At 35.1% G+C, this 26,323-nt stretch overlaps 1 protein-coding gene across 7 annotated transcripts in view; it reads left to right on the forward strand.

The window, feature by feature from the left end:
* Positions 1 to 26,323, forward strand: part of ME2 (malic enzyme 2) — a 64,972-nt gene that overhangs the window by 34,841 nt on the left and 3,808 nt on the right. For all 7 annotated transcript variants that reach the window (XM_079109015.1, XM_079109011.1, XM_079109012.1 and 4 more), the window contains 5 exons: positions 617 to 731; positions 3,448 to 3,590; positions 10,407 to 10,509; positions 16,670 to 16,740; positions 19,903 to 20,001. In XM_079109015.1, coding sequence (XP_078965141.1) covers positions 617 to 731; positions 3,448 to 3,590; positions 10,407 to 10,509; positions 16,670 to 16,740; positions 19,903 to 20,001 — 531 coding nt within the window. The remainder of the gene's footprint in view (positions 1 to 616; positions 732 to 3,447; positions 3,591 to 10,406; positions 10,510 to 16,669; positions 16,741 to 19,902; positions 20,002 to 26,323) is intronic.

Consider the following 26,323-nt stretch of genomic DNA (forward strand, 5'->3'; position numbering starts at 1 on the left):
GAGGGATAGAGAGAGGAGGGGGAAGGAAAGATAATGGAATGAGAAAAACATCATTATCCTATGTACATGTATGATTACACAAATGGTATGACTCTACTTCATGTACAACCAGAGAAATGAAAAGTTGTACCCCATTTGTGTACAATGAATCAAACAATAATTTTAAAAAATAGATAAAGAAATAAACCTTTTTACCTGATGTGAATGTTTAAGTTCGTTCAGTTGTAGAGTACCCATTTGTCAGGGAATATTCACAATACTTGTTAAATTACCGAGTTACATTCTAAAACATAAAAAAAAAATTCATTCCAAAACTCATCTTGCTCAGAGAAAGGAGTTGTAGACCTTTGTACCATATTGAACTTTGGCGGACTTTCATAGAATAAATGAGTTTTTGAAAGAAGCTAGAAAATCTGAGTGTAATGGGACTTGATATATATTTTATATTTTTGGACACTGCAGTTAGAAATGAAATAAATGGATTAAGGAGAAAGGTAAATGAAAAGACATTTCTATTGTAGAAATAATATGTATGTAACTCATAAAATATTGTCTTTTCACTTAATCTTCATTATGCACTCACTAAAAAAATACTGTATTTTATCAAAAAATTTAGGGACGGAGTGCTAAAATAGATAGTAATCAGGAACCATTTGCTCACCCAGCCCCAGAAAGCATACCTGATACTTTTGAAGATGCAGTAAATATACTCAAGCCTTCAACTATAATTGGTAAGTGAAGTTGTTGATAAATAATTCTATTACTTAACTGTTGCTAGTCATAACTACACCATAAGATTACTAAGAATGAATTAACATATTTCTGCCTAGTTTTTAACATTTACAGTTAACTGGCATCTGGCGGGGATTGATTCCAGGATCCCCATGGATACCAAAGTCTGATACTTAAGTCTCTTATAGTAAAATGTGTGGTGTTTGCATATAACCTATGCATATTGTCCTATATACTTTAAAGTATCTCCAGATTACTTATAATACCTAATTCATTGTAAATGGTTATTATACTGTATTGTTTTTGCAATAATGACAAGGAAAAGTCTGTACATGTTAATACAGACACAGTTTTTTTCAAGTGTCTTCTGTTTGCAGTTGGTTGAATTCATATACGCAGAACCCCACAAATACAGAGTTGATTCATGTTTTCTAAGATAGCTATTTGGTCATGATGCTTGAGCATTTAGTTAAAAGATGTTTCTTAAACTTCTAAGTGCTCTGTGCTCTGCAGTTGATTATACTTTGCTTGTATCCTCTCCTTCACCTCCTCTCCCAAGGAATTGCTGTTTTGGGGGGGTGGGTTTGAAACACCACAAAGGTCTCACTGTGTTGTGCAGGCTAGTCTTAAATCTCCTAGGCTCAAATGATCCTCCTGTCTCAACCTCCTTGGTAGCTAGATTATAGGCATGTGTGTGCATGTCCACCCTGCTCTGTATGGTGCTTTGTTTTTGTAGTTAGAATGGTCATGCTCAAAACTTAAAAAGATCCAGGTCATTTGACACACTGTACCAGGAAAACCCAATGCAGAATGAGCATTTTGTTAGCAAAAAGGTTAACCTTTTAGTGTTTCAGGCATTGTGTAGCTGACATCAGCTGCCAACATAGCACTGAATTCTCAGCAGAGAAATGTTAGTCTTTTAAAGAGGAGCTATTGGGCAGAGCAAGGTGGTGCATACCTGTAAACCCAGCTATTGGAGAGGCTGAGACAGGAGGATGAAAAGTCCCAGGACAGCCTGAGCAACTCAGCAAGACCCTGTCTCAAATTTTTTTAATAAGTGGCTGGGGTGGTGGTAGCTGAGAATGTAGCTCAGTGGTAGAGCCCTTGCCTATCATGCCCAAGGCCCTAAATAAGTAAATAAATGAAATTGGATCTATTTGATTTCATGTTTAGCTGTAAGAATGTATGTACAATCTTGCTTGTAGTTTATCACTTTCATGTAGCAGCTCTGTTGAATGCTAATAGTAAAATACAGTCACAAACAGTAAGTTCCTGTGTCAGGAAAAGTATATATTTGCCCAGCCCTATTTATGTATGTATTTATGTAGGCAAGGTCTTGCTAAATTGCCCAGGTTAAACTTGTAATTCTCCTATCTCAGTCTCTTGAGTTGCTGGGATTATAGGCTTGTATCACTGTGCCCAGCAACACCTCTTTTAATTTTTTATGGTAAGAAGAAATCTTAGATTCTCTAATTTTCATTCCTCACAAGACTCCATATGGAAACCTCAGAATGTATCCACTGTCTGTCTACTTCCAGAGAGTCCAGGAAGCAAAAAGAAAATCTCTGAAGGACTAAGACCTCAGCTGATGCATTTTTAGTTGTCTCCAATTCCTACCATGACCTAAGTGTGTGCTTCTGCCACCTTACATACTTCTACCTTAGCAACTATTGAAAAGTTTTTGGTTTTCTGTTTGTCTTGTTGTTGTTGTTTCCTCAACTATAACCTGCCTGCATTATACTCATTTTTATATTTTAATGTCCTGATTCTGTGTCAAGGACATTGAAGGGGCTTAATAAAAGGTAGCTCAACTCAAATGTATCAAAAAATGGATTGCTTTAGCCAAAATGATCTTATATCTCTTCTGAACTCCTATTTTGTAATTAGTACCACACAATCTTTAACAATTTAACAATTGAGGTAAGTTTTATCCTCTTTTAACTTCTCAAACCTGGTAAAATATTCACAAAATTTACCTTCCCAAACCATTTTTAAGTATATTCCCATATTCTTTCCTCTTGTGAAACTGAAACTCAATACCCATCAAATGGTAATTCCTATTCCCCCAGCTCGTGGCAACTGCATTTTACTTTCTGTGCTCTAGGTTCCTGGAAATATTTGTCTTTTAAATCATGAAATATTGGTCTTTTTGTCACTAGAACATTTTATTTAGCTTAAGGTTCATTCATGTTGTAGCAAGCTTTATCTTAGAGTGTGGTAAATAATCTTTTTTTGGGGGGAGGGGCTTCTAGGTATTAGACCCAGGGACACTTAACTACTGAGCCACATTCCCAGCCCTTTTTATTTTTTGTTTTGAGACAGGGTCTTGCTAAGTTCCTTAGGACCTTGCTAAGTTGCTGAGGCTGGTTTTGAAGTTGTGATCCTTCTACCTTGACTGCCCTAACCCCTGGGATTACAGGCATGCACCTCTGTACCTGGCTGCTGTAGATAATCTTATACCTTTTTTTTCCCTTTAATTTCCTATAATTTGCTATGTATGCAGTAGATAATAAATGAGAATTTTCAGCATTTCATTGTTTTTCTTTTCAGATTTAAGATTGTGTTCTCATAGTATTCTCTTAGCAATGCAAAAATGTATCTTTATAATGAGATTATCTATGGTTTTGTTATGGTTAACCTATTGTGGAGATGCTTTTGGTAAGAATATTTTATTATATCTCTGCTGAAGTTACTTTTCCCCCTTATTTATTTCAGGAGTTGCTGGTGCTGGCCGACTTTTTACTCCTGCTGTAATCAAAGCCATGGCCCGTATCAATGAAAGGCCTATAATATTTGCATTAAGCAATCCTACAACAAAGGCTGAGTGCACCCCTGAAGAAGCATATACACTTACAGAGGTATTAATAATAATCATATGAATTAGTTATGTTTAGTTTTCTCTCTCCGTTAACTTACTAGTTACATATTCTTGCATGCTTCTTTTAACAGTTTCACTGAAGATTATAATATGCATCCATGGGTCATCAGAGTGCTATAAATAGCTTATATCAATTCTGGAAAACAGTTATATAACTCCCATTTTAATGCCCTTACATTGTCTGCACTATTGTTTTTCTCTGTATATTTTAAGCCCCAATGACATTATTTTTATATATTAATTTTTCATTTGAATTTGACCTATACTTTAATTTTTCTCTGTCACCATTCCTTCCTTCCTGCATGTCTGTGCTTCTATTGAGGATTATTTTATCCTACCAGCAGAACTCCTTTGCTTATGTGTGGGTCTGCTGAATTTTCTTGATAATTTTTTACCTTCATTTTGACTTGTACCAAACCCAGGTTTGGAAGCTCATCCCATAGCAAAACCAATGTCTGAGAGACGACTGTTGGGGGAGAAGAAAGGCTTTATTTGATGACCAAAGAATAGAAAAGTGGAAACCTATGCTCACAAATCAGATTCTCAACTACAGGGGGTTGAGAGATTGTGGATAGAAGATAATAATGTAGTTTGAGACCAATAAAAGGGAGGAACATTCAAGTCTTTTCTAGGATTAGGTAGAGATTTTACAGGAACTCAGGTACCACCTCTTTTCAGTCCTTTCACGGTCTGGTGTTTCCAGTCATGAGGACTTGTAGGTCTCTTTAACCTTGAAGTGGGGAGGAGAGAGAAACTGGGCAAGTCTAGGCCAAATCAACCCTATATTATAATTTTGGACAAAGCATTTCCCACATGATTAACAATCTGACCTAAAGGTAAGGGCAACAAAGCAGACAGATGCAGTATGAAGACAGAGGTGCTGAGCCTTTTCATCCATACTAGTCACCTATCACATATCTTTTGGCCCAAGAGAAGAGTCAGTATTGTTAGCAAAAGTGATCTTAAGTCCATGAAAAGTAATGTAGACAACCATTATCATAACCCACATGTCAGAGGTGTTACTTATAGGAAAGCTAGTGGACGACTCATGATACATTGCCCAGCCATGTGACCTCCAAATGAGTCATTTTTTAAGTCAGCTAACAGCAAGTTGATCTAGAGGGTTAATTTAGAGTTTTCCTTGGTAACAGAAGGACATTTTTGTTCTGCATAGAAGTGACAGTTGGTAGATACATTATTTCATCACTTTGAAGATATTTATTCTTCTCTGACTTCTCTTTTTCTTTTGATTCATCATCTGGGGTTTTTAGCAGTTTTATAATAATATACCTAGAGATGGTTTCTTTTTATTTATTCCACTTGGAGATTATAGGGCTCCTAAATGTGTGGCTTGATGTCTGATTTTGTTTTGTTTTTCTGTTTTCTATGCTCTGACCCTAATCTCTCTCTCCTCTTATGGAACTCCAGTTGTACAGTCAGACTTTTCACTGTATCTCCAATATCTCTTACACTGTTTTCTGTATATACCATCCTTTTTGCTCTGTGTTTGAGTCTGATGATTTCTTTGGACTGTCTTCCACTTTGCAGATTTTCTTTCCAGCTGTACTAATCTGTTTTTAGGTTCTTAATAAAAATTATTGTATTATTTTCATTTGTAGACTTCCTATTTGATTCTTTTATAATTGATTAATGACAGACTAAAAAAAGTTGCATATAGAAATTATCAGTTTATAAATTGTTTTCCTGCTCCAAATTTTATGAAACAATTATTTTTACTCACTTCACCATCAATGTTTACTAGACCACTTTTTTGAGTTAACTGATATCTGTAATGAATTTTTATTTAAAATTGTTTGAGATTTAGTACTTTGAATTCTTTGACACTGTTGCAAGATTCTGTCTCAATTATAAACACCTGCTTATATATCATTATGACAGTTTGTTTTCCTCTCCCTAGTGTTCTATGAAATCTTCATTGTGTAATCACTTCCTTCATTCTTATAGGTGATCTTTAAGTGGGTCTAGAAAGTGATTTCCTTTTTTTTTTTTTTTTTTTTTTTTTTTTTGGTGGTGGTTGTGGTGAGGATCTTGCTTGTGCTAGGCAAATATTCTACACTGATCTATCCCTCCAACCACCTGGGAAGTGATTATTCAGCAGTTATGATTGTTAGGTTATACCCTTGAGAATAAAGTAATAAATCTGATGAAGTTGGATGAGGCAATTTCTTGAATATATATGAATCACAATTACAGGATTTTTTTTTTCTTTTTTTGGTGGTTACTGGGGACTAAACTCAAGGCCTCATGCTCTGAATTATAATTGACATTTCTGATTATAGCAAATATCTCACTTTCTGTAATTCCACTTTTATGTCTTTTTTTTTTTTTTTTCCTTTTGGTAAATAGTTCTTGTCATTTTGTAAGCCTAGTTTTTGTTTTTTTGTTTTTTAATTAAGTGCTGGATAGTATGGGTGAAGAACTATAACAATCATTTGAGGCTCTGGATGACATTCTCTTCCTCCAGAGGGGCTTCACTTTTCCTCTGGTGACTATTAGATTGGGGTACATCATCATAATGCAAGCAGGATATAGTCCAGGTGAGACCTAGTCTATTTCCAGTTTCTTCTTCTCTGGATGTGCACCCCTTTGGGTATGGATCCAGAGCCTTGAGCCTATTTACTAGCAACCTTCATTCTTACTGGTCCCTGAACTTGAGTTTTTCTGTGTCATCATGAAATTCCTGATATTTTTTGCTGTACAGGTAAAAGTCACAGTTTTTGCCTTTGAAATCACCAGTTACCTTGAGGGGAAAAGATTTAATTGCTGGCCTTAAGTCTTTTTCTTTTCCTCTTTTTGTACTGGGGATTTAACCAAGGGTACTTTACCACTGAACTACATCCTAAGCCCTTTTTATTTTTTATTTTGAGACAGAGTTTCACTAAGTTGCTAAGGCTGGCCTCCTATCTCAGCATCCAGAGTCACTGCAATTACAGGTGTGCCCAGCTTGGCTTTGTGTCTTGCCTTCCTCTATTGGGTGTTGGCAACCATTCCACTTCCGTCCCCAACACCACCACATTCTCACTATCTTGATGACACTGCTTCTTTTTTTTTTTTTTTTTTTAAAGTACTGGATTGAATTCTGGGGCACTTGACCACTGGGCCATCCCTAGCCCTATTTTATATTCTAATGAGACAGGGTCTCACAGAGTTGCCTTGTTGCTGAGGCTGACTTTGAACTCAAGATCCTCCTGCCTCAGCCTCCCGAGCTCCTGGGATTACAGGTATGGGCCATGTCTGCTGCTGCTGCTTTGTTTTTTTAAGAACACTTTTTAAATGTTAAAAAAAATAACATTTTAAAAAATACATTTACTTTAACCAAGTATAGTGATGCATACCTGTAATCCTGGCTACTTGGGAAGGATAGAAAATAGAAAGGGGTTGGGAATGTAGTCCAGTGGTAGAGCACCCCTGGGTCTTATCCCTAGTCCAGGAAGATGGATGGATGGATGGATGGATGGATGGATGGATGGATGGATTTTTTTTTTCCCCTTAATCTGATATTTTTCATTGTAACCATAGAGAAAGTTGATATGAAGCAATCTTAGAAGATTATTGTCAAAGCAGAACTTCCTCAGGACTTTCTGGACATAATGTTCATGCCTTTATATCTTTACCTGTTTCTTATTGTGAAAGGTCTTATGTTGACATATTCTTTCAGTTCCTTTTGATTCAGTATCACCATGCTGTTTGTAAAAATAAATTAACTGTTGACTTCCAATAAATATAATAATTGAATTTTTTTTTTTTTTGGTCAGTGCTAGGAATTGAACCTAAAATCTTCTGCATGAGCAAGCAGTGTACTACTGAGCAACGTCCCTAGCCCTTTTTAAATTTTATATTGAGACAGAGGCTTGCTAAATTGCCCAGTTTGTCCTCAAACTTGCCGTCCTTCGGCCTCAGCCTTCCAAGTAGCTGGAATTACAGTGTGCCCCACTGCACCTGGCAAAATTCCTCCTATTTTAAAATCAATTACGTTCAGCACAGTGGCATGCACCTGTAATCCCAGCAACTCAGAGGCCAAGGTGTGAGGATCTCTTGAGACCAGACTGGACAACAGAATGAGGCCTCATCTCAAAAAAAAACAAATCAATTTCAAAATCAATATAGTTTTTAGAATCAGTGTCTTTAGTGTATTGTCTGATCTTTTTACCAAAGTATAGTATTATTCTTAGATTGATTGCCTGTCCTATCCCCCAGGCTTTACATAAAATGATGGCTTTTGTCCCCCAAATTAAACCTTAATCTTACACATTGACTATTCGGTACATGTACATTTGGTGCATCGTGGGCTTTGGCATTTCCAGAATATAAAACATCTTGAATGTTTTGAGCAGTAGTACTGTAACATTTAAGAATTTTTGAAGGGGCTGGGGTTGTGGCTCAGTGGTAGAGCACTTGCCTAGCCTGGATTCAATTCTCAGCACCATGTACAAATAAATAGATGAATAAAGGTTCATCAACAACAAATAAAATATTTTTTTAAAAAAGTATTTTTGAATAAATTTTATTGATGTAAGTGTACATTATTGGTATGAATTTTAAAATTCCCCAAGGAGACGAGTTTGATATAAGGCATTTCAGCAACTTGAAAATGCAGAATTTTTTACAATTTTTATAACTTTGAAGTCATACTATCTCTTACCAAAAAAATAGGAAGGCATTGACTTATAGTTTAACTTTATGTGAATTCTTATTGCTACACGAAATAATGACAGAATTTTCTATATGGTTGCAGTCAACTCTTGGTGTCCTGTTTTCAGTGGAGAGATGTCTTGGTGTTACTCTAACACCCTCTGCTGCTCAGTGAGAAAAATACTTTAAAAAAAAAAGAATGTCTTCATGTTTTGTCCATTTGTTCAGATTGCCAGGTTGGACTTTAGAATGAGAATGCTGTTATCATTAAGATCTGGCCATGTTTAAGCTCCATATTGATTATGGGGAGAGGAAGGGAGATAAAGGTAGCCTGGAGAAGATAGAGCTATAGGGTTTTGCCATTTAAGAGATTTCTGAGATCTTTCTAAATCTCCAAACTGACTGATATCATGAGGGCATAACACTTCTCCTATAAAGTGCTATATTGTATCATCTACTTAATAAGAGTACTAAAATTAATGGTGCCACAAAAATAATCTGTTTTATTTTATGTTAGAGTTGTAACATGTGACCTTAGACATACACTGACATTAATTGTCAAAGAAATAAAACTTTTTGCCATAGGTAGAGCTATGTTTAAAACAAGTAGAGAATTATAATAACTATCTATAGAGTAAGTAGAAAATTATAGCATATGGAGTTGTAAATCCAAGATAGTCAACTGGGCCACCATTAGCATAGTGAACGTGCTTCCACACTTAAACTTTGTATCATTTTGAAATTGAAAATTCAGCCTTGCACAATATTGAACATAAATTTGTGGACAAATTGCCCAGAGTTTCTTGAATGTTAAATTCACTATTTCCAGGATCTGTTCTAAAGAATAATCATTGTTCTTGATAAAATATACATTTTCAAATCTGAGAAAAAGAAGATAAAACAGTGTCCAAACACTTTCTATAACTGTTGAATATTCAGGTGTTGTGGCAATTTGTCCATCCTACTCTGTAGAGATATTTCAGTTTTCTATAAATCATCTCTTGACCCAATGACCCTGTGGCTTATTTTAGTTATTCCTTGAATATTCCAAGATACATTATCCTATTTGAGCACTATTGTTTTCTTGTTTTTTAGGGGAGAGGGAAGAAAGTGGGAATGAGGAATGATAGGTAAAGGATTTTGTTTTATGAATTAAATCTCTAGTACTTTTCTAATTCTTTTAAAAGTAATGAAGGTGCCAGTAACATTTATTATATGCCATTATGGAACTCTCTCTTGTTTTGTTTTGTTTTTTGTACCAGGGATTGAGCCCAGAGGTGCTTAAACCACTGAACCACATCCCCAGCCCTTTATACGTTTTATTTTTAGAGACAGGGTCTCACTAATTGCTTAGGGCCTCTCCAGGTTGCTGAGGCTGGCTTTGAACTTGTGATCCTCCTGCCTTAGCCTCCCAAGCCACTGGGCTAACAGGTGTGTACCACTGTACCTACTCAGTATTTTCAATATCTTGTTTTTAGCAAAGTATTTTTAACAAGATAACATGCTGGTTTTTTTCTGGACTCAGTGTGATTGTACAGTGCTATTTTACAAATTGCCTACTAGGGAATATTATAGCATAATAGACTATGAGCTTTTATAAAAAATTTAGAGTCAAGTTTAACTGCTGCAAATTTGATGTGTCTCTTTTTACAAAGAACTTTATCAAGGTTTTTCTTTGTAATCAGTGAAATGAAGATGATGATAATCTCATAAGGTTTTCTTGAGGGCTAAGTTAACTGAATTAACATATAATAAAACACTTGGTACAGAACCCAAAATGGGAGATGTACAGTTAATGGTAGTAAATTAATTTTGACTTTCCTCTTTCATTCATAGCTTACATCCATCTTTATTAATTGGGATGATATTTGTGGGTCATTTACATTTTTATTTTTATAAAGGAAATAGAAGTGTCAGAATTTTTAAGTTTACTAATGGACATTTTTCAGGTTTATTTGAATATAATACTATGCATGAAACAATCCTCATCCTAATAAAAAGATGTATTATACAGTAAATGATGCCTTGTTTCCAGGTAGTGTATTAGTCTGGTTTACTACAAGACCTCACTTTATGTGGATTCACCTCAGTTTTCTCATCCATGTAGAGGAACAAAGTTGAGATTATTTCATTTCATTTACAGGGAAGGTGTTTGTTTGCCAGTGGTAGTCCATTTGGGCCAGTGAAACTACAAGATGGGCGAGTCTTTACACCAGGTCAAGGAAACAATGTGTATATTTTTCCAGGTAAATGCCACCATTATTTATGTTACAAAGTAATACATTATTTATGTTACAAAGCAATAAGTAATTACATAAAATTACTTCCTGAAATTCTTTGAAATGAATGATGGTGTTTACAGAAATTTGTTATAAATGTATAGGAAAACTCAAGGAATTCATTAACTTACAATTTGCTCTTTCCCCTGAAATTGTTTATTTATATTATTAATTAAACTTGCTTTTATCATGGAAATAATATAGTATATGATTCATAAAATGCAAAGGAACAAACTGGTAGAAAATTGTTTAGCCCTCTGTATGTTCCTTAATCACACTTCTCAGATAAAACTATCATCATTGATTGGTTCTGACTTTTGCTGGCAGTCACCATCAGGCCCACTCATCTCCCTTTGTCACATTTCTTGTAACTCAGCTGTACATTTGTCACAGCACACATGCCTTCCGATACCTTTCCTCATCCACCACTCAATTTGTCTTACTACTTTTTGTTCTCCTAAGTAGTCATCTTTATCTTTAGGTAGCATACTTAAAGAATTTTTCAAGCTTTTGTTAGAACTTTGAGTTTTTATTAACTTGCTAAATGAAAAAAACTTAGTTTAACTTTCTTATTCCACCTTTCAGTTTTGGTTTGTACCTATTTCTACACTGTAGAGAATTTTTTGATACATACATTGTATTCTGTTGTTTTCCATGCTTAGTCTATATTGATTGTGAATATTCAAAAACTACAATTATAAAAACAAAAAACCATGATTATGTAAATGTTATTCACCAGCTATAGTGTGGTTTGATAAATACATTAGAAGATAGTTTTATATCACTAAATTTTGATGTTCAGAATCTTTCCAGTATCAAGTGTAATGAATCCCCCTTTCATTTCTTGCAAGCTTTCTTCATTTCTTCTTGATCTGACTCTAAATTATTCTATCCCGTCTTCTTTTCCATTCTCTGCCTCTGTCTTGTGTTTGTGGATACATCTTTAAGGGTTTTTTCTTTCTCTTTTTTTTTTCCTAAAGAACATATGAAATCTTCCTGAGTTTTTACAGATCTGAAATTGTCTTTATTTTGTCCTCTCACTTGATGATTTGGCTGGGTAAAGTCAAAGTCTTTGTTATCAGACCTTTGAAGACTTTCCTTCATTCACGTTTCTTTAAGGTTAGTGCTGCTGATAAGAAATCCAGTAAAAGTAATCACATCCCTTTATGCGTAGTAGCTTTTTTCTCGCAGTCTTCCTAATTTTTTCATTATATTTCTGAAAGTTTATTGGAATGATCTAGGTTGGGTTTATTTCCATTTAACTTTTTGTTTTCTTCCATTTCTTTCCTTCTATAACTTACATTAGACTATGATGGTATAATCCCTCTTTGTCTCTGCCTTTTTTATCCCATAATGTGAAAGATTTCTGTGATATTTCCTCATTTATCAATGCCTGTTAAGTTTTTTTGGCACATCTAGTGTGTTTTAAGTCTTTTTTTTTTTTTTTCTTTTTTGTAGTTGTCAGTGGACTTTTATTTTATTTATTCATTTGTTTGTTTATATGCAGTGCTGAGGATCAAACCCAGAGCCTCTCACATGCCAGGCAAGTTCTCTACCACTGAGCCACAACCCCAGCCCCTGTTTTAAGTCTTTTTAAAGGGGATCAGAGACATGGTTTATAAGTTCCTTTAAAAAAAAAAAAGTTGTAGAATTCTTTCATCTCTTTCTTACAATATTTTTTCCTTTGTGCTATTCCCCACCCCATACATTTATGATGATCCTTAATTGTCAGTTTCTTTTTAAGAAGTCAGATTTGGTATGAATTCCTTTGCACTTGTTTCTTCCTTCCCTTGTGGGCCTTTCCCTGAGCAGCTGACAGCAGGCTCCCATTAAGATATAAGTAGATGCAAAGCACATATCGGACACCTTAGGCAAGCATGTTGTTGTTGTCAAAGTAAGGGCAGTATTTAGCTTGTGAGTGTGCCAGTGGTTTATAGAGAACACTCTTAAACCCATTGTAGTTGTGGTTGTCTCTTGAGACCTAGCATCTGTAATAGAAACTCCCATCATTGATGATCTCTTTGTAGAACTTCTTTTCAGTAGTATTTCTGTGGCATAAAGGCATGAAAAATTGGAAAGGAACACATCTCTGCTTATTTTAACAAAGCCATTTTTAATGTTATATTTGGCTATTATACAACATTTTAAAGTTCTGACTTTATTAATAAAAATTATTAGCACCATAAATGTAAACGTGAAAAATGACCTGGCAGTACAGATGAAAACAGACCTTCAAACAGGAAAAATCAAAAACTTAAGATTCTGATTGTGTTGGAATTAGTAGTCTACCCACTGTAACAACTGAATGAAATTTTAAAAACAAGACAGTCTTTAAAGGGTCAAAAGGCTAATCAGACATTGACTCTAATAAAACATTGTGGAATTCCAGATTAAGAATCAGTAGAGAACTGTCCTCCCTTCCCTCCCCCCGCCATCTGAATCCCTAAAAGGGCATACTTTGGAATGGGGTTATGGTTTGCAGTGGCAGTAGGTGATCTAGAAAACCTCAAGCCTTTGTTCTGGACTGCCAGTGCCAACAAGGACCCAACAGAAGCAAACAAACCTGCTCTGCATAATACTATTCTAATCTTCAGATTATAAAGATAATAAGAGACATGACAACACGAGCCAAAGCCAGCAAAACCCACAAGAAAAACAGATCTGCTAAAACTACATGTAAGACAAGTGCTAAGAAACAAACATGCTTATTATGTTTATAAGATAAAGCCAAGCTCAGAAACCTCAACGAAAAACTACTGAATTCTGAAATTGAAAAATAGCAATAATCTAAGTCAAGAACTGAGTTGTACCTGAGGCTTATAGCAGAACAGACCAAAGAGATTGGTCAACTCAGAAGCTATCTGAGAAGAAACAATACAGAACAAAACACAAAGGTAGAAAGCAAAATATGAAAAAATAGGTACGTGTTATATCTTTGATAAATTTTTAACTGAAGTTCTAGAAGGACGTGAGAATAAAGCAGAGGCAACATTTGCAGGCCTCATGGCCAATAATTTCTTGGAACTGATGAATGACAGTCAACAGTCACGAAGCTCATTGAAACCTACGCAGGATTGATTTTAAAAATCCACCCAAGGGGCTGGGGTTGGCTCAGTGGTAGAGCACTTGCCTAGTACGTGTAAGGCACTGGGTTCAATTCTCAGCAGCACATAAAAATAAATAAATAAAGATATGGTGTCCATCTACAACTGAAAATATTTTTTTAAAAAAAATCCACCCAGGAACCTCATTGTGAGGCTTCAGGAAATTCATCAAGGAGAAAATGTGAAAGCAGCCAGATAAAAAATATTTCTTTCAAAGGAACAACTGTTAGGCTAACATCTGACTCCTCAACAATATGCCAAAAGGCAGTAGGATGGTATGTTTATTTTACTTACAGGAAATACTTGCCAACCTAGAATCATCACAGTGAAAATCTTCCAAGAATTAAGGCAAAATGAAGATATTTCAGAAAACAAAATTCACCACCTACAGACTTGTACGAAAGGAGAGAAAATCTTGTTCCTTAGGCAATAGTAAAATAATCCCAAATAGAAGCTCAGAGATGAAGGAAAGAATGAAGAGCTAAAGTTGTGAATATGTGGGAAAAACAAAACCAGTGTTGTTTACAGAGAGCTAAACACTAACAACATGATAGTTTGAAAAATCCATGGAGATAAAATACACAGGAATGCTTTTAGTTTAAATAGAATTGAACTATTTTGAGAGACTTGCATTGTCTGGCAGAAAGATAAATTCAAATTAATATGGAATTTTGATTACTTATGGACACACTATAAATTTTAGGATAACCATTAGAACACTAGAAAAAAACTTAAAATTTATGGTGAGGGAACATTAGGGGATAAAATGATATTAAAAAACCCAAAAAGTCAGAAAAAGGAATATAGACTGGACAAAGCAAATACAAGAGGAATGTAGATTTACTCCCAAACATTTAAATATCTATATGGTTCATTTGCTCTACTTTAAAACTATATGTACCTACATATGCATGTGTGATAGACTCCTTTAAAATAAGGCAACTGATAATTGTGATCCTTTTCTTATCCCTTGGTAGTTGAATGAACACTTCCCGTCTCTGCAATGATGATGACATATTCTTTGAATAAATAAAACAGTGTCAAAAATGGGAGGCACCAGATGTAGCCGAGGTGTCAATCTTCAATTCTTCAATAGGAAGATTGAAAGCCAGGTCATTCTACAACTGTGCTCAGAGAGGGTGAATCCCACTGTTGTGCTCATAAGTACCACTTTAAATATGAGAAACGTTCAGATTACTAGTCATTGAAGGAAAGTCTCTTATAAGAAAGATTAATTACATAAAAAAAAGATCAGAACAGACAAGCAGAAGGACTGTGATAAGAGATGGAAAATTTCTTTTACAAAACAATCAATATGGTCATAAGAGACAAAAAGACTATGTTCCAAAACAAGACAATTTGTTGTTGTTGTTTTTTAATTAGGAAATAAAAAAAAGCTCTTAAAAAATTATGTGAACAGAAAGAGAAGATGTCAAGGAAGTCACCTCAAAATAGATCAAAGGACAGGACATGGGAAGTAAAGATGATTAAAGGTTAGTCCAGGAGGTCATGAGAAACTCTAGGATAAGAGAACAGAAAAATTAGGAAGGGGCTTCATCAAAAGCTTCATGAACATTTCCTCAAACAGAAAGACTCAGGTTTTCAGGTACAAAGGGCTTAGCACCATGGTGGGCAAAAACGTACCTCAAGGCAATGTTATGGAATTGCAGAACTGAGGTACAGAAACAAAGATCCTACATGCTTCCAGAGATGACCCAACAAGAATCATCCAGACAAAGTCTAGAATCATATTGACACTGACTTGTCACCAACACAGGAAGTCAGGAGAAATTGGTGTGGTACCTCACAATTCTTGGGGAAAATTATTTCTAAACAAAATTCCAAACCTAGACAGACTTTCAAGTAAATGGAAAGAAGTAGACAAACAAGCACATTTTCAGAAATGCAAGTTTCAAAAAATATCTCTTATGTATTGTTTTTTGGAAAACCCTTAGAGAGTACACCATGAAAGAGAGTTTAAAAAAAAAAAAAAAAAAAAAAACTAGGAAGAAGTGGGATTTAGGAAATGGACCCAAAAGCACAGAGAAATCCCCATGCTGATACCAGGACTTCCAGGATGACAATTCCACATCTGGATGGAAAACAACCTGACCAGACTAAAGCTTCAGCAAATGTTTATGCTAGAGTATGATATTAGAGAATACATGAGGGAATCAAAATAGATTGATTCAATTCAGGGAGAGTTCCAGGATAAAATTTTAAGTCAAAAATAGAGGGGAATACAGGACAATAATTAACTTCAGGGGAAACAAAAAAATTTTCTGCAGAAGAGCAAAAGTAATCATGATATAGTATTTGGATGTGAAGAGTGTCTTTGAAGTCATAATGACATAAACTTTGAGTGTTGATTCAACGAAGCTTGTGCTTATTATGTTGGGAAGAAGGGAAAAGACTGGAAATATGGGGAGAGTGAGATACTTGCTTCCTATAAGGAGTCAATAATGTCTAAAACCCCCACATCAGAAGAGATATAAGCAAATTATTTAAGAGTAAGAGAAATATTAAAATTAACAGTTAAAAGAATTGAAAGTAGTTGCTTCTTTTGAGCAAAAAAATCAAGGGATAGAGGTGGGCTGGAAATTGGTGTTTTTTGTAATGAGTATTGATGAATTTATGCATTTGTAATTGTGATGAACTTAAAAATTAAATTGAGAAGCCACTTATTTCTAAAATATATCTTTAGAAAAAATTATAAGTTGAAGAAAAGAGAATGGAATGAAACAAACATCATTACCCTATGCACATGTATGATTATACAGTGTGACTCTACTTCATGTACAACCAGAGAAATGAAAAGTTGTACTCCATTTGTGTACAATGAATCCAAAAAAAATTAAATAAAAAATTAAAAAATAATTATAAGTTGACAAAGATCTTTTGATTTAATTTTAACTCAGATTTTTGTTTCCTTTTGGGGTTTATTTGGGCTGGGAGTAAATTACCATGTATGTGCTTTCATAATTTAAAAGTGACCTTACTAAACTAATCAAAATGTCTTCTAGGTGTTGCTTTAGCTGTTATCCTTTGTCAAACTCGACATATCAGTGATAATGTTTTCCTAGAAGCTGCAAAGGTAAATGTTTTAAATATTTATTTTATAAAGGGTGAATTATAAAGACGAATGAATCTTAAAAGAGGGAATGGGTTAACTCTGCACTATTAATGAAAAGGAAGTTACCCACCCATGATGTTTTTGATTTGCCTGTCTGCTTTTAAACATTGCTTATAAGCTGTGAATTTTTTCATATTTATGACACTTAAACATATAGAACATATCTGCTTATGTGTGCATGTGTGTATAAGAAGGTAACATGACAACATAAATAAAATATAACTCCATGAATCCTTTCATATTTATGACACTTAAAACATCTGCATAAATTTACATAGAGTAATGTTGTTTGATTCATTCTGTTATTTTTTCCTTTCCCCCCACCCCTCCCACCCCTCTTTACCCTCTATACAGTACTTCCTTCCTCCATACTTGCCCCCCTCCCTAACCCTAACTCTAACCCTAACACTAACCCTTCCCTCCCCCCCATTATGTGTCATCCTCCACTTATTAGCGATATCATTCGTCCTTTGGCTTTTTGAGATTGGCTTATCTCACTTAGCATGATATTCTCCAATTTCATCCATTTGCCTGCAAATGCCATAATTTTATCATTCTTTATGGCTGAGTAATATTCCATTGTGTATATATACCACAGTTTCTTTATCCACTCATCAATTGAAGGGCATCTAGGTTGGTTCCACAGTCTGGCTATTGTGAATTGAGCAGCTATGAACATTGATGTGGCTGTATCTCTGTAGTATGCTGATTTTAAGTCCTTTGGGTATAGGCCAAGGAGTGGGATAGCTGGGTCAAATGGAGGGTCCATTCCAAGTTTTCTAAGGAATCTCCACACTGCTTTCCAGAGTGGCTGCACTAATTTGCAGCCCCACCAGCAATGTATGAGTGTACCTTTCTCCCCACATCCTCACCAACACCTGTTGTTGCTCGTATTCTTGATAATCGCCATTCTAATTGGGGTGAGATGGAATGTTAGGGTGGTTTTGATTTGCATTTCTCTTATTACTAGAGATGTTGAGCATTTTTCCATATGTTTGTTGATTGCTTGTAGATCTTCTTCTGTGAAGTGTCTATTCATTTCCTTAGCCCATTTGTCGACTGGATTATTTGAATTCTTGGAGTAGAGTTTTTTGAGTTCTTTATAGATTCTGGAGATTAGTGCTCTATCTGAAGTATGATTGGCAAAGATATTCTCCCACTCTGTAGGCTCTTTATTCGCATTGCTGATAGTTTCCTTTGCTGAGAGAAAGCTTTTTAGTTTGAATCTATCCCAGTGGTTGATTCTAGCTTTTATTTCTTGTGCTGTGGGAGTCCTGTTAAGGAAGTCTGATCCTAGACCAACAAGGTGAAGATTTGGACCTGCTTTTTCTTCTATAATGTGCAGGGTCTCTGGTCTGATTCCGAGGTCCTTAATCCATTTTGAGTTTAGTTTCGTGCATGGTGAGAGATATGGGTTTAGTTTCATTCTGTTGCATATGGATTTCCAATTCTCCCAGCACCATTTGTTGAAGAGGCTATCTTTTCTCCATTGCATATTTTTGGCACCTTTGTCTAGTATGAGAAAATTGTATTTATTTGGGTTTGTGTCCGTGTCCTCTATTCTGTACCATTGATCTACCTTTCTATTTTGATACCAATACCATGCCGTTTTTGTTACTATTGCTTTGTAGTAGAGTTGAAGATCTGGTATTGCGATACCCCCTGTTTCACTCTTCCTGCTAAGGATTGCTTTAGCTATTCTGGGTTTCTTATTCTTCCAGATGAATTTCATAATTGCTTGCTCTCTTTCTGTAAGGTACGTCATTGGGATTTTAATTGGAATTGCATTGAATTTATATAGCACTTTAGGTAGTATGGCCATTTTGACAATATTAATTCTTCCTATCCAAGAACATGGAAGATCTTTCCATCTTCTAAGGTGTTCTTTAATTTCTTTCTTTAGTGTTGTATAGTTCTCATTGTAGAGGTCTTTCACCTCTTTTGTGAGATTGATTCCCAAGTATTTTATTTTTTTCGAGGCTATTTTGATGGGGTAGTTTTCCTAATTTCTCTTTCTGAAGATTCATCACTTATGTATAAAAATGCGTTGGATTTATGGGCATTGATCTTGTAACCTGCTAAATGGTATGCCTTTACGCCATGTACAGAGAAACAACATGTATCCCATTTGTTTACAATAAAAAAAAAAAAGAGAAATAAGCCATTTAAAAATGCCAACATTACCCAAGTAATATTAATAATGACCTCACCTAATTTGTAGTGAATGACTACAGCCTGTGGTTTCTTTTGGTTATTCATCAGTTACTTTTCTTCTTCAAGTATGGCAAATATATCTCTGAATCCACCCATAAAAAAAAAAAAAAAAAAAAAATATAGTTTCTTTCTTATACAGAAGAATATTTGCCAATAAAAAGAGCCAACTGGTTATTTTAGTGTTGCATTGTATGCTGATATAAAAACCAGTCTTCAATTTATAAATGTATTAGGAATATTGGCCAGGGTTTAGAATACTCTGTTGTCTATTTAATGTTATACAATTTTGCTAAGTTGTTATATATTATTTGCATAGTATGGCACCTTACTTTTGCTTTTCACATTATTTTAAATGGAAAAATGTCAATTATAAATAAATAGAAAGTTATGTGATAAAAAAAAACATCTGCATATATATGTGTGTGTGTATATGAAAGTAAAATGACAAAGTAGATAGAATATAACTCCTTCCATTTTTTTTTTGCAGTGCTGGGGATTGAACCCAGGGCCTTGTGTTTGCGAGGCAAGCACTCTACCAACTGAGCTATATCCCCAGCCCTCCTTCCATATTTTTAATGGAGATATTATTTGGAGTCTGGCTGCTGGAGCTCCAGACTTTGCAATAGAAATTCTGAAGAAATCACATTAATACAAATATTGATGTCTGTTTTCTTAGTAAATGTTGTAATTTTGCCAGGCTCTGTATGCTTTGGGTAGAATGCATCAATAAGTATTTAAATCTGTTTTATTTCTTTATTGTTTAGTGGTAAACAGTTTTAATTTCTGTAGAGGTTTATGTAATCCTTCAAGAAATACCTATGTTTTTCTCTTTCTCCATTGATTTTTCCATTTTGCTAGACCTTTCTGTTATTTAAACTAACAAAAGTAAAATGCTGTTTTTCTCTTTAGGCACTGACAAGTCAATTGACAGATGAAGAGTTAGCTCAGGGAAGACTTTACCCACCACTTGCTAATATTCAGGAAGTTTCTATTAACATTGCTATTAAAGTAAGTAATTTATACCTCTTCATATATTCTAATGCCATTTTCTTATACAAGTAATATAAGTTTGTTAGAGATAATTCAAAACACGGAGAAAGGTGCAAAGAAATTTTAGGTCACCTATATTCTTACTACCAAAATACAATGCACATTATTACTTTAGGGTTTTTTTTTTTTTTTTTTTTTGCCTTCCAATCTTTCTTTCTTTGTAAGCACACACATTCATACGCACATGCATGTAACCACCTGTATCTCTTTTTATAATTGATTTCTTTCTGTGCTTTTCCCATTTAATAAATTTTAAGACTTTTCCATGTAAGTCAATAAAGTCTTATGTATAGTCATTAATACTGCATGATATCCTCTTGTTTTTGTATTGTAATGTTTAATCATCTTTATTTTTGAATATTTAAGCATTTTTAGTTTCTTACTGTTAGCAATAATGCTGTTCTGAACATCATTATAGATAAATCTTTATGTGCATTCAGGATTTTTTTTTTTTTCTTTGTGGTGCTGAGAATCAAACCCAAGGCCTCATGCATGCTAGGCAAGCACTCTACCATTTAGCCATATCCCCATCCCATGATGGCTTTAGGATGAATTCTTTTTTTTCTTTTTTCTTTTCTTTTCTTTTTTTTTTTTTAATTTAGGTGTAGATGGACACATGCCTTTATTTTGTTTATTTATTTTTAATGTAGTACTGAGGATCGAATCCAGTGCCTCACACATGCTTGGCAAGCACTCTACCACTGAGCCGCAACCCCAGCCCCTGATTTCTAATCTTAAGAATAAAAGGTATTAACATGCTTAAGGTTTCTGATTCCCATTGTCAAATGTTTCTTCAGAGGAAGAAGTACTGATTTACATTGAACCATTAGATAGGAGTGTATCTTTAATTGCTTTTTTTTATTTTGTGGATTCTTTCCTCTTTTGTAAATATTAACCTTTTCCCTTACTCCAAAATCAAAAGCACACTTGGATTTTTGGTTTTTTTGGGCGGGAGGAGGGCAGTACTGAGAATTCAACCCAGGGTACTGTATCAGTGAGCTACATCCCCACCCTTTTTATATGAGACAGTCTTCACAAAGTTGCCCATGCTAGCCTCAAACTTGTGATCCTCCTAGCTCAACCTCTGGAATAGCTAGGATTATAGGTGTGCACCACCATGCCTGGCCATACTTACATTTTAAAAAAATATTTTAATGTATGATGTGAAACCAGAACATTTTTTTCCTGAGTAGTCAGTCAGTTGCCCCAGAAACATTTATTAACTAATGTACCTGTTGCTTCCAGTTGATTGGGAATTGATTCCGTTATTGAGATAATCTGTCATAACCATTTTTATTTGTTATTTGGCAATATTTTAATTATTATAGTGTATATGATATATATCAACATTTGGTGCTGTTTCCCTCCTTTAGTTATTTTCTTTTATGTTCTAAACTGTTCATACTTTGGGACAAATATTTGTATCCCTTTTCTAATTTTTAAAAAATGCCTAGGGCTGGGGTTGTGGCTCAGTGGTAGAATGCTCGCCTAGTTAGTACGTGTGAGGCACTGGGTTTGATCCTAAGCACCACATAAAAATAAATAAATAAAGTTATTGTGTCCATTTACAACTAAAAAAATTTTTTTAAAAAATCTGCCTGTAATTGGTAGGAAACTATTACATTTATAAATTAGATTGCTGACACTGAGTCTTTCATTATTAAATCATTCTCAATCAATCTCTACTTAAGTTCTTTTTTAAAAACTTTTCAGTATATTTTCTTCATCTGCATATTATTCTTTTCCTAAATATTATTCTATATAAAATTTTTTTCATACGTATTTTTCTCACTGATCATTTCTTCTGTAGAGAAAAAGAATTAATACTTGGATTTGCTTGATAACCAGTTTGAACATTGAATAATTAAGGTTTGAACAACCTTAATTACTTTAATTATTTTAATTTTTTATTTTAATTATTTCTCGGTTCTTTTGAAACTTCTGAGTTTTAAGTCATCTTCAAGTATATTTTTATTTTTTAATATGCATAGCCAAAGAAGTAGGTTTCTCTTCTAGTTTACTAAAATTTTCTTAAACATCAAGATTAGATGAGGAATTTTCCAGCCACATATTCAGATTGCAATAGACAATCATAAGTTTATACCCTTTTGATTTTCAATATTATTGTTGCACTATTTTGATTCTCGTGGCCTTAGCACAGACTGGGAATTGGTAATGGATGTTATTTTTAGGAAATAATAGCCAGTGCTGTTGAGCTGGTGTCTAAGGTACAGGTAGGAAAATGGTGTAAGAGAAGATCTGAAAGTTTAAAGTCAACTTGTAGCCAGGTGTGGTGACACACACCTGTAATCTGAGCGACTTCTGGAGCCTGAGGCAAGTGGATCACAAGTTTGAGGCCAGCCTGGGCAAATTTGTGAGACTGTGTCTCAAAATAAAAAGGGCTGGGAATATAGCTCAGTGGTAAAGCACCCCCCGGGTTAAATCCTTTAGTACCAAAAAATAAAATAATTAAAATCAGCTTATACATATACACAAAAGACATATGCACAAAAGACAGAATAAGGAGTCTAAGAACCTGACTGCTGAAAAACACTTGAAGATCTTAGAGCCCAGAATTAGTATGATAAGAGTTCAAATTTAGAATTTATAGAATGATATTACAGATGGAGCAGATTTTGGAAGTTTATCAGTCAGTTAAGCAATTAGCGATATGTCCAAATGAAAGATAATACATGAGGTTATAGAAAGTTACCTGTTTGGAATTAGAATAGTATTATAGATACAGGATTGTCACCTCCCTCTTCCCTGGGGGGCTGAGTAGAAAGTTTGCTGCTTCTTCAGTGGCATTGACTTTCCTTTTTAGGAACAAAGGGGGGTCAGGAGAATACACCGGGCTTTGCATCTGTCCCCACTCTGAACTGCAGTAACCATCACCTCCTTTTAGCCCTATGGGCAGGAGAGTTTAGCCTTAGCAACAAGGCTTTTTGTGTGCTCCTCCTATAGCTACTAGTTACCTCCTGCAAGCTTTCATGATGTTCTCTTTGAGCTCATGCCTTGCCCTTAACCCTTTTTGTGGGTACCTCTGGAGGCCTGTGGGAAAGATTATCAAGGGGTACAAACAGTCCTTCTCGTGTCTGGAGCTCTTGGCTATTTTAAATAAAAATACTGTTCACATTTACTCTTAAAATTGTTAACTACTTACCTACATTTATGACGGCCAGTGCTTCATCCTCCCTCTTATATTCTGCCAGAGGCAACAGTTTGTATATTCCACTTTTCCTTGGAGAGTCTTGTCTCTTTTTGGTATTAAAGTCACTGATTATCTTGCATTCTTAGCTCTCTGAGTGTAAGAAAATTTAAAAGTTGTTAGGGGACTGGGACTGTAGCTTAGTGGCAGAGCACTCACCTAGCACATGTGACGCACTTGGTTCAATCCTTTAAAAAAATAAAAACAAAATTAAGGCATGCAGTCCATCTATAACTATAAAAATTTTTTTAAAAAGAGTTGTTAGATTATTCAGTTCTTGTTTTAATGATATTGATGTTCTTTGCAGATTCCATGTTTTAAATGGAAGTGAAAACTGCTGTCCCTTTGTATTTAAGTGAATGGCACTAAAAGAGTAGAATAGGTGATTGGCATGCAGGAGAACAGAGTTTGTCACATGGAATAATGTTTCTCAAACTGGAAAATGTCAGAATTACCTAGAAAACTCCCCCCCACCCCCAGTATGAGAAACACTGGGGATTGGACCCATAGGGACTCTACCACTGAGCTACATCCCCAGCCCTTTTTATTTTTTATTGAGACAGGGTCTTGCTAAATTGCCAAGGCTGCCTCCAACTCAGAATCCTCCTGCCTCAGCCTCCCCAGTAGCTGAGATTGCAGGCATACACTACTGTGCCTGACTTTGGAGAACTTGCTCAGAGTCCAGGACCTTAATATCAGTTTCTGGTAGTAACAGACTTTGAAAGGTCTGGGATACAGAGGTGCCATAGGTCTGGGATGGAGTCTAAGAATTTGCATTTCCAGCAAGTTTCTTGGTAATGCTGATGCTTCTGGTCCAGGAACCAATGCCATGGAGATCTTTATTCTACTTTGAGTTAACTGGGAGCTAACAAACTGATTGCCATTAGTGTCTCATATATCATAGAACTGAGGAATTACCTAGATTAGGAAACAAGAGGCTTCAAGAAGAGGGACTTGTATGTACAAAGATTCAAAGGCAAAAAAAGAATGTGGTAATTATGTGATCCAGGAGAAAGCATTATGTGTCTAGAAAATGGACACAAAAAAGGAGGGAGGTTTGAAATGAAAAAGAGGAGGCAAGGTTGGTGGAAATCTTGGTAATCATATCAAGAAAGCTGCAATTCATTCTGAGGGCTGTGGGAAGCCACTTAAGGGTGGTCAGACAACATATTTTAAGATAGCATGGCTCTGACTAGCTATAGTTCTGGATTGGTGTATTTCTTCTTTGGTTCTAGTATTTTTTTGTTTAGTGCCTACACATCTAAGATTGGTATATATGTATTTTACTATTATTGGATGGCATAGCCTACAAATTTCAGTTAGACCTTACTTGTTGATGATGATATTGAGTTCTTCTGTATCTTTGATTTTCTCTTTAGTGGTTCTAAAAATCATTGAAAGAGAGATGTTTTGCTCCCAATTATAGTTGTGGGTTTATTTCTCTAGTTCTATTTTTTTTTTCCTTCCTGTTTCACATATTGTGCAACTCTTACTGAGTGCATACACACTTAGCGTTACTATTATCTTTTTTTCTTCCCCCTTTTGATGCTAGGGATCATACCCAAAGCATCACACATGCTAAGGAAATGCTGTACCACTGAGCACCATCCCCAAACCCACTATAGAATTTTTTTAGCCTATCTCTTTGTATAGCTTCATGGTGGTTACTCCAGGTATTACATATACACAATTACAATCTACTGTTATTGTCATTTTACCAGGCTGAATTTACCCTTATTTTTGTTCACCATGGTTTCTTCTTGGTGTTTCAAAGTGTTCCTTCTCCCATCATGCCCTTTGTGTTTAGAGAAATTCTGTTTTGGAACCCATTGAGCTCTTAAACTATTGAGTCACATCTGCAACCCAGAGTGCTAAGGTTGGCTTTGAACTTGCAATCCCTCTGCCTCAGCCTTCCAAGCCACTGGGATTATAGGTGTGCACCACCACACCTAACTAGAGAAATTCTTTTAGTCGTTTTTTAGGGTAAACCTGCTTAGTAAACACTTAGGGTAAACACTTAGTTTTCCTCCTTCTGAGAATGTCTTGATTTCCCTGTCATTCCTAGAAGGTCTTTTTGCTAGGTTTAGGATTTGGATTGACAGTTCTTTTATTTTAGCACTTGAAAAATTCACTACTTCCCTCTGCCATTATGGTCTCTGTTGAGAAACCCACTGTCATTCTAATTTTTTTTCTCTAGGTAAGGTATCATTGCCTTCAAGAATTTTTGTCAGCCAGGCTCAGCAATCGAATGAGGTCTTAAGCAACTTGGTGAGCACCTGTCTCAAAATGTAAAGGACTAGGGGTGCAGCTCAGTTGTTAAGTGCCCCCAGATTCAGTCCCTGGTTCAATCATGATGTTTCTTAGTGTGGATTCCTTTGGTATATCTTATTCGGAGTTTGCTTTTTGAATTTGTAGTTAAACTTTTTGCCAAATTTGGGAGGTTTCAGTAATTACTTGAATACTTACAGCAGTGCCCTTCCCCTCCTCTCTTTCCTCCCGAACTGTGATGATAATGAATATTAGATCTTTTGTTACATCGGTCTGTGACATGCTCTTTTGCTTTTTGGGGTTTCTTTTTTTCCAAGTTTGTTTTCCCCGTTTTTCAGATTGAGTTATTTCTGGTTTTCTGTCTTCTAGTTCACTGATTCTTTCCTCTGTTCCCCCATTCACCTGTGAATCTAATCCATCAAGTTTTCTATTTCAATTATTCACATTTTTTTGCAACTAAAATTTCCATATGACTCCTTGTATCTCTTTTTAATTTACTGCAAGTTTCTATTTTGCTTGCTGAGCTGTCTAATTTCATTTGTATCAAGCATGTATATAATTGCTTTTTGAGGCATTTTTATCATAGCCACTTTAAAATCTTTGTCAGATGATTTTAACATCTCTGCCATCCTGGTTTTAACATCTACTGAATCTTTTTCCTACAGCTTTATATGTTCCTGATTCTTGGTATGATAAGTAGTTTTTAGTTTTTATTTTCTTTTAATTGAGACCTAGAGATTCTAAATCTTAATTAGATCTTTTTAAATGACTTTCTCTGAAACTGCTTTGGCAAGGGGAGTGGGT

The sequence above is a fragment of the Sciurus vulgaris genome (assembly GCF_902686455.1).
Source record: "Sciurus vulgaris genome assembly, chromosome: 13".
NCBI classification, from domain to species: domain Eukaryota; kingdom Metazoa; phylum Chordata; class Mammalia; order Rodentia; family Sciuridae; genus Sciurus; species Sciurus vulgaris.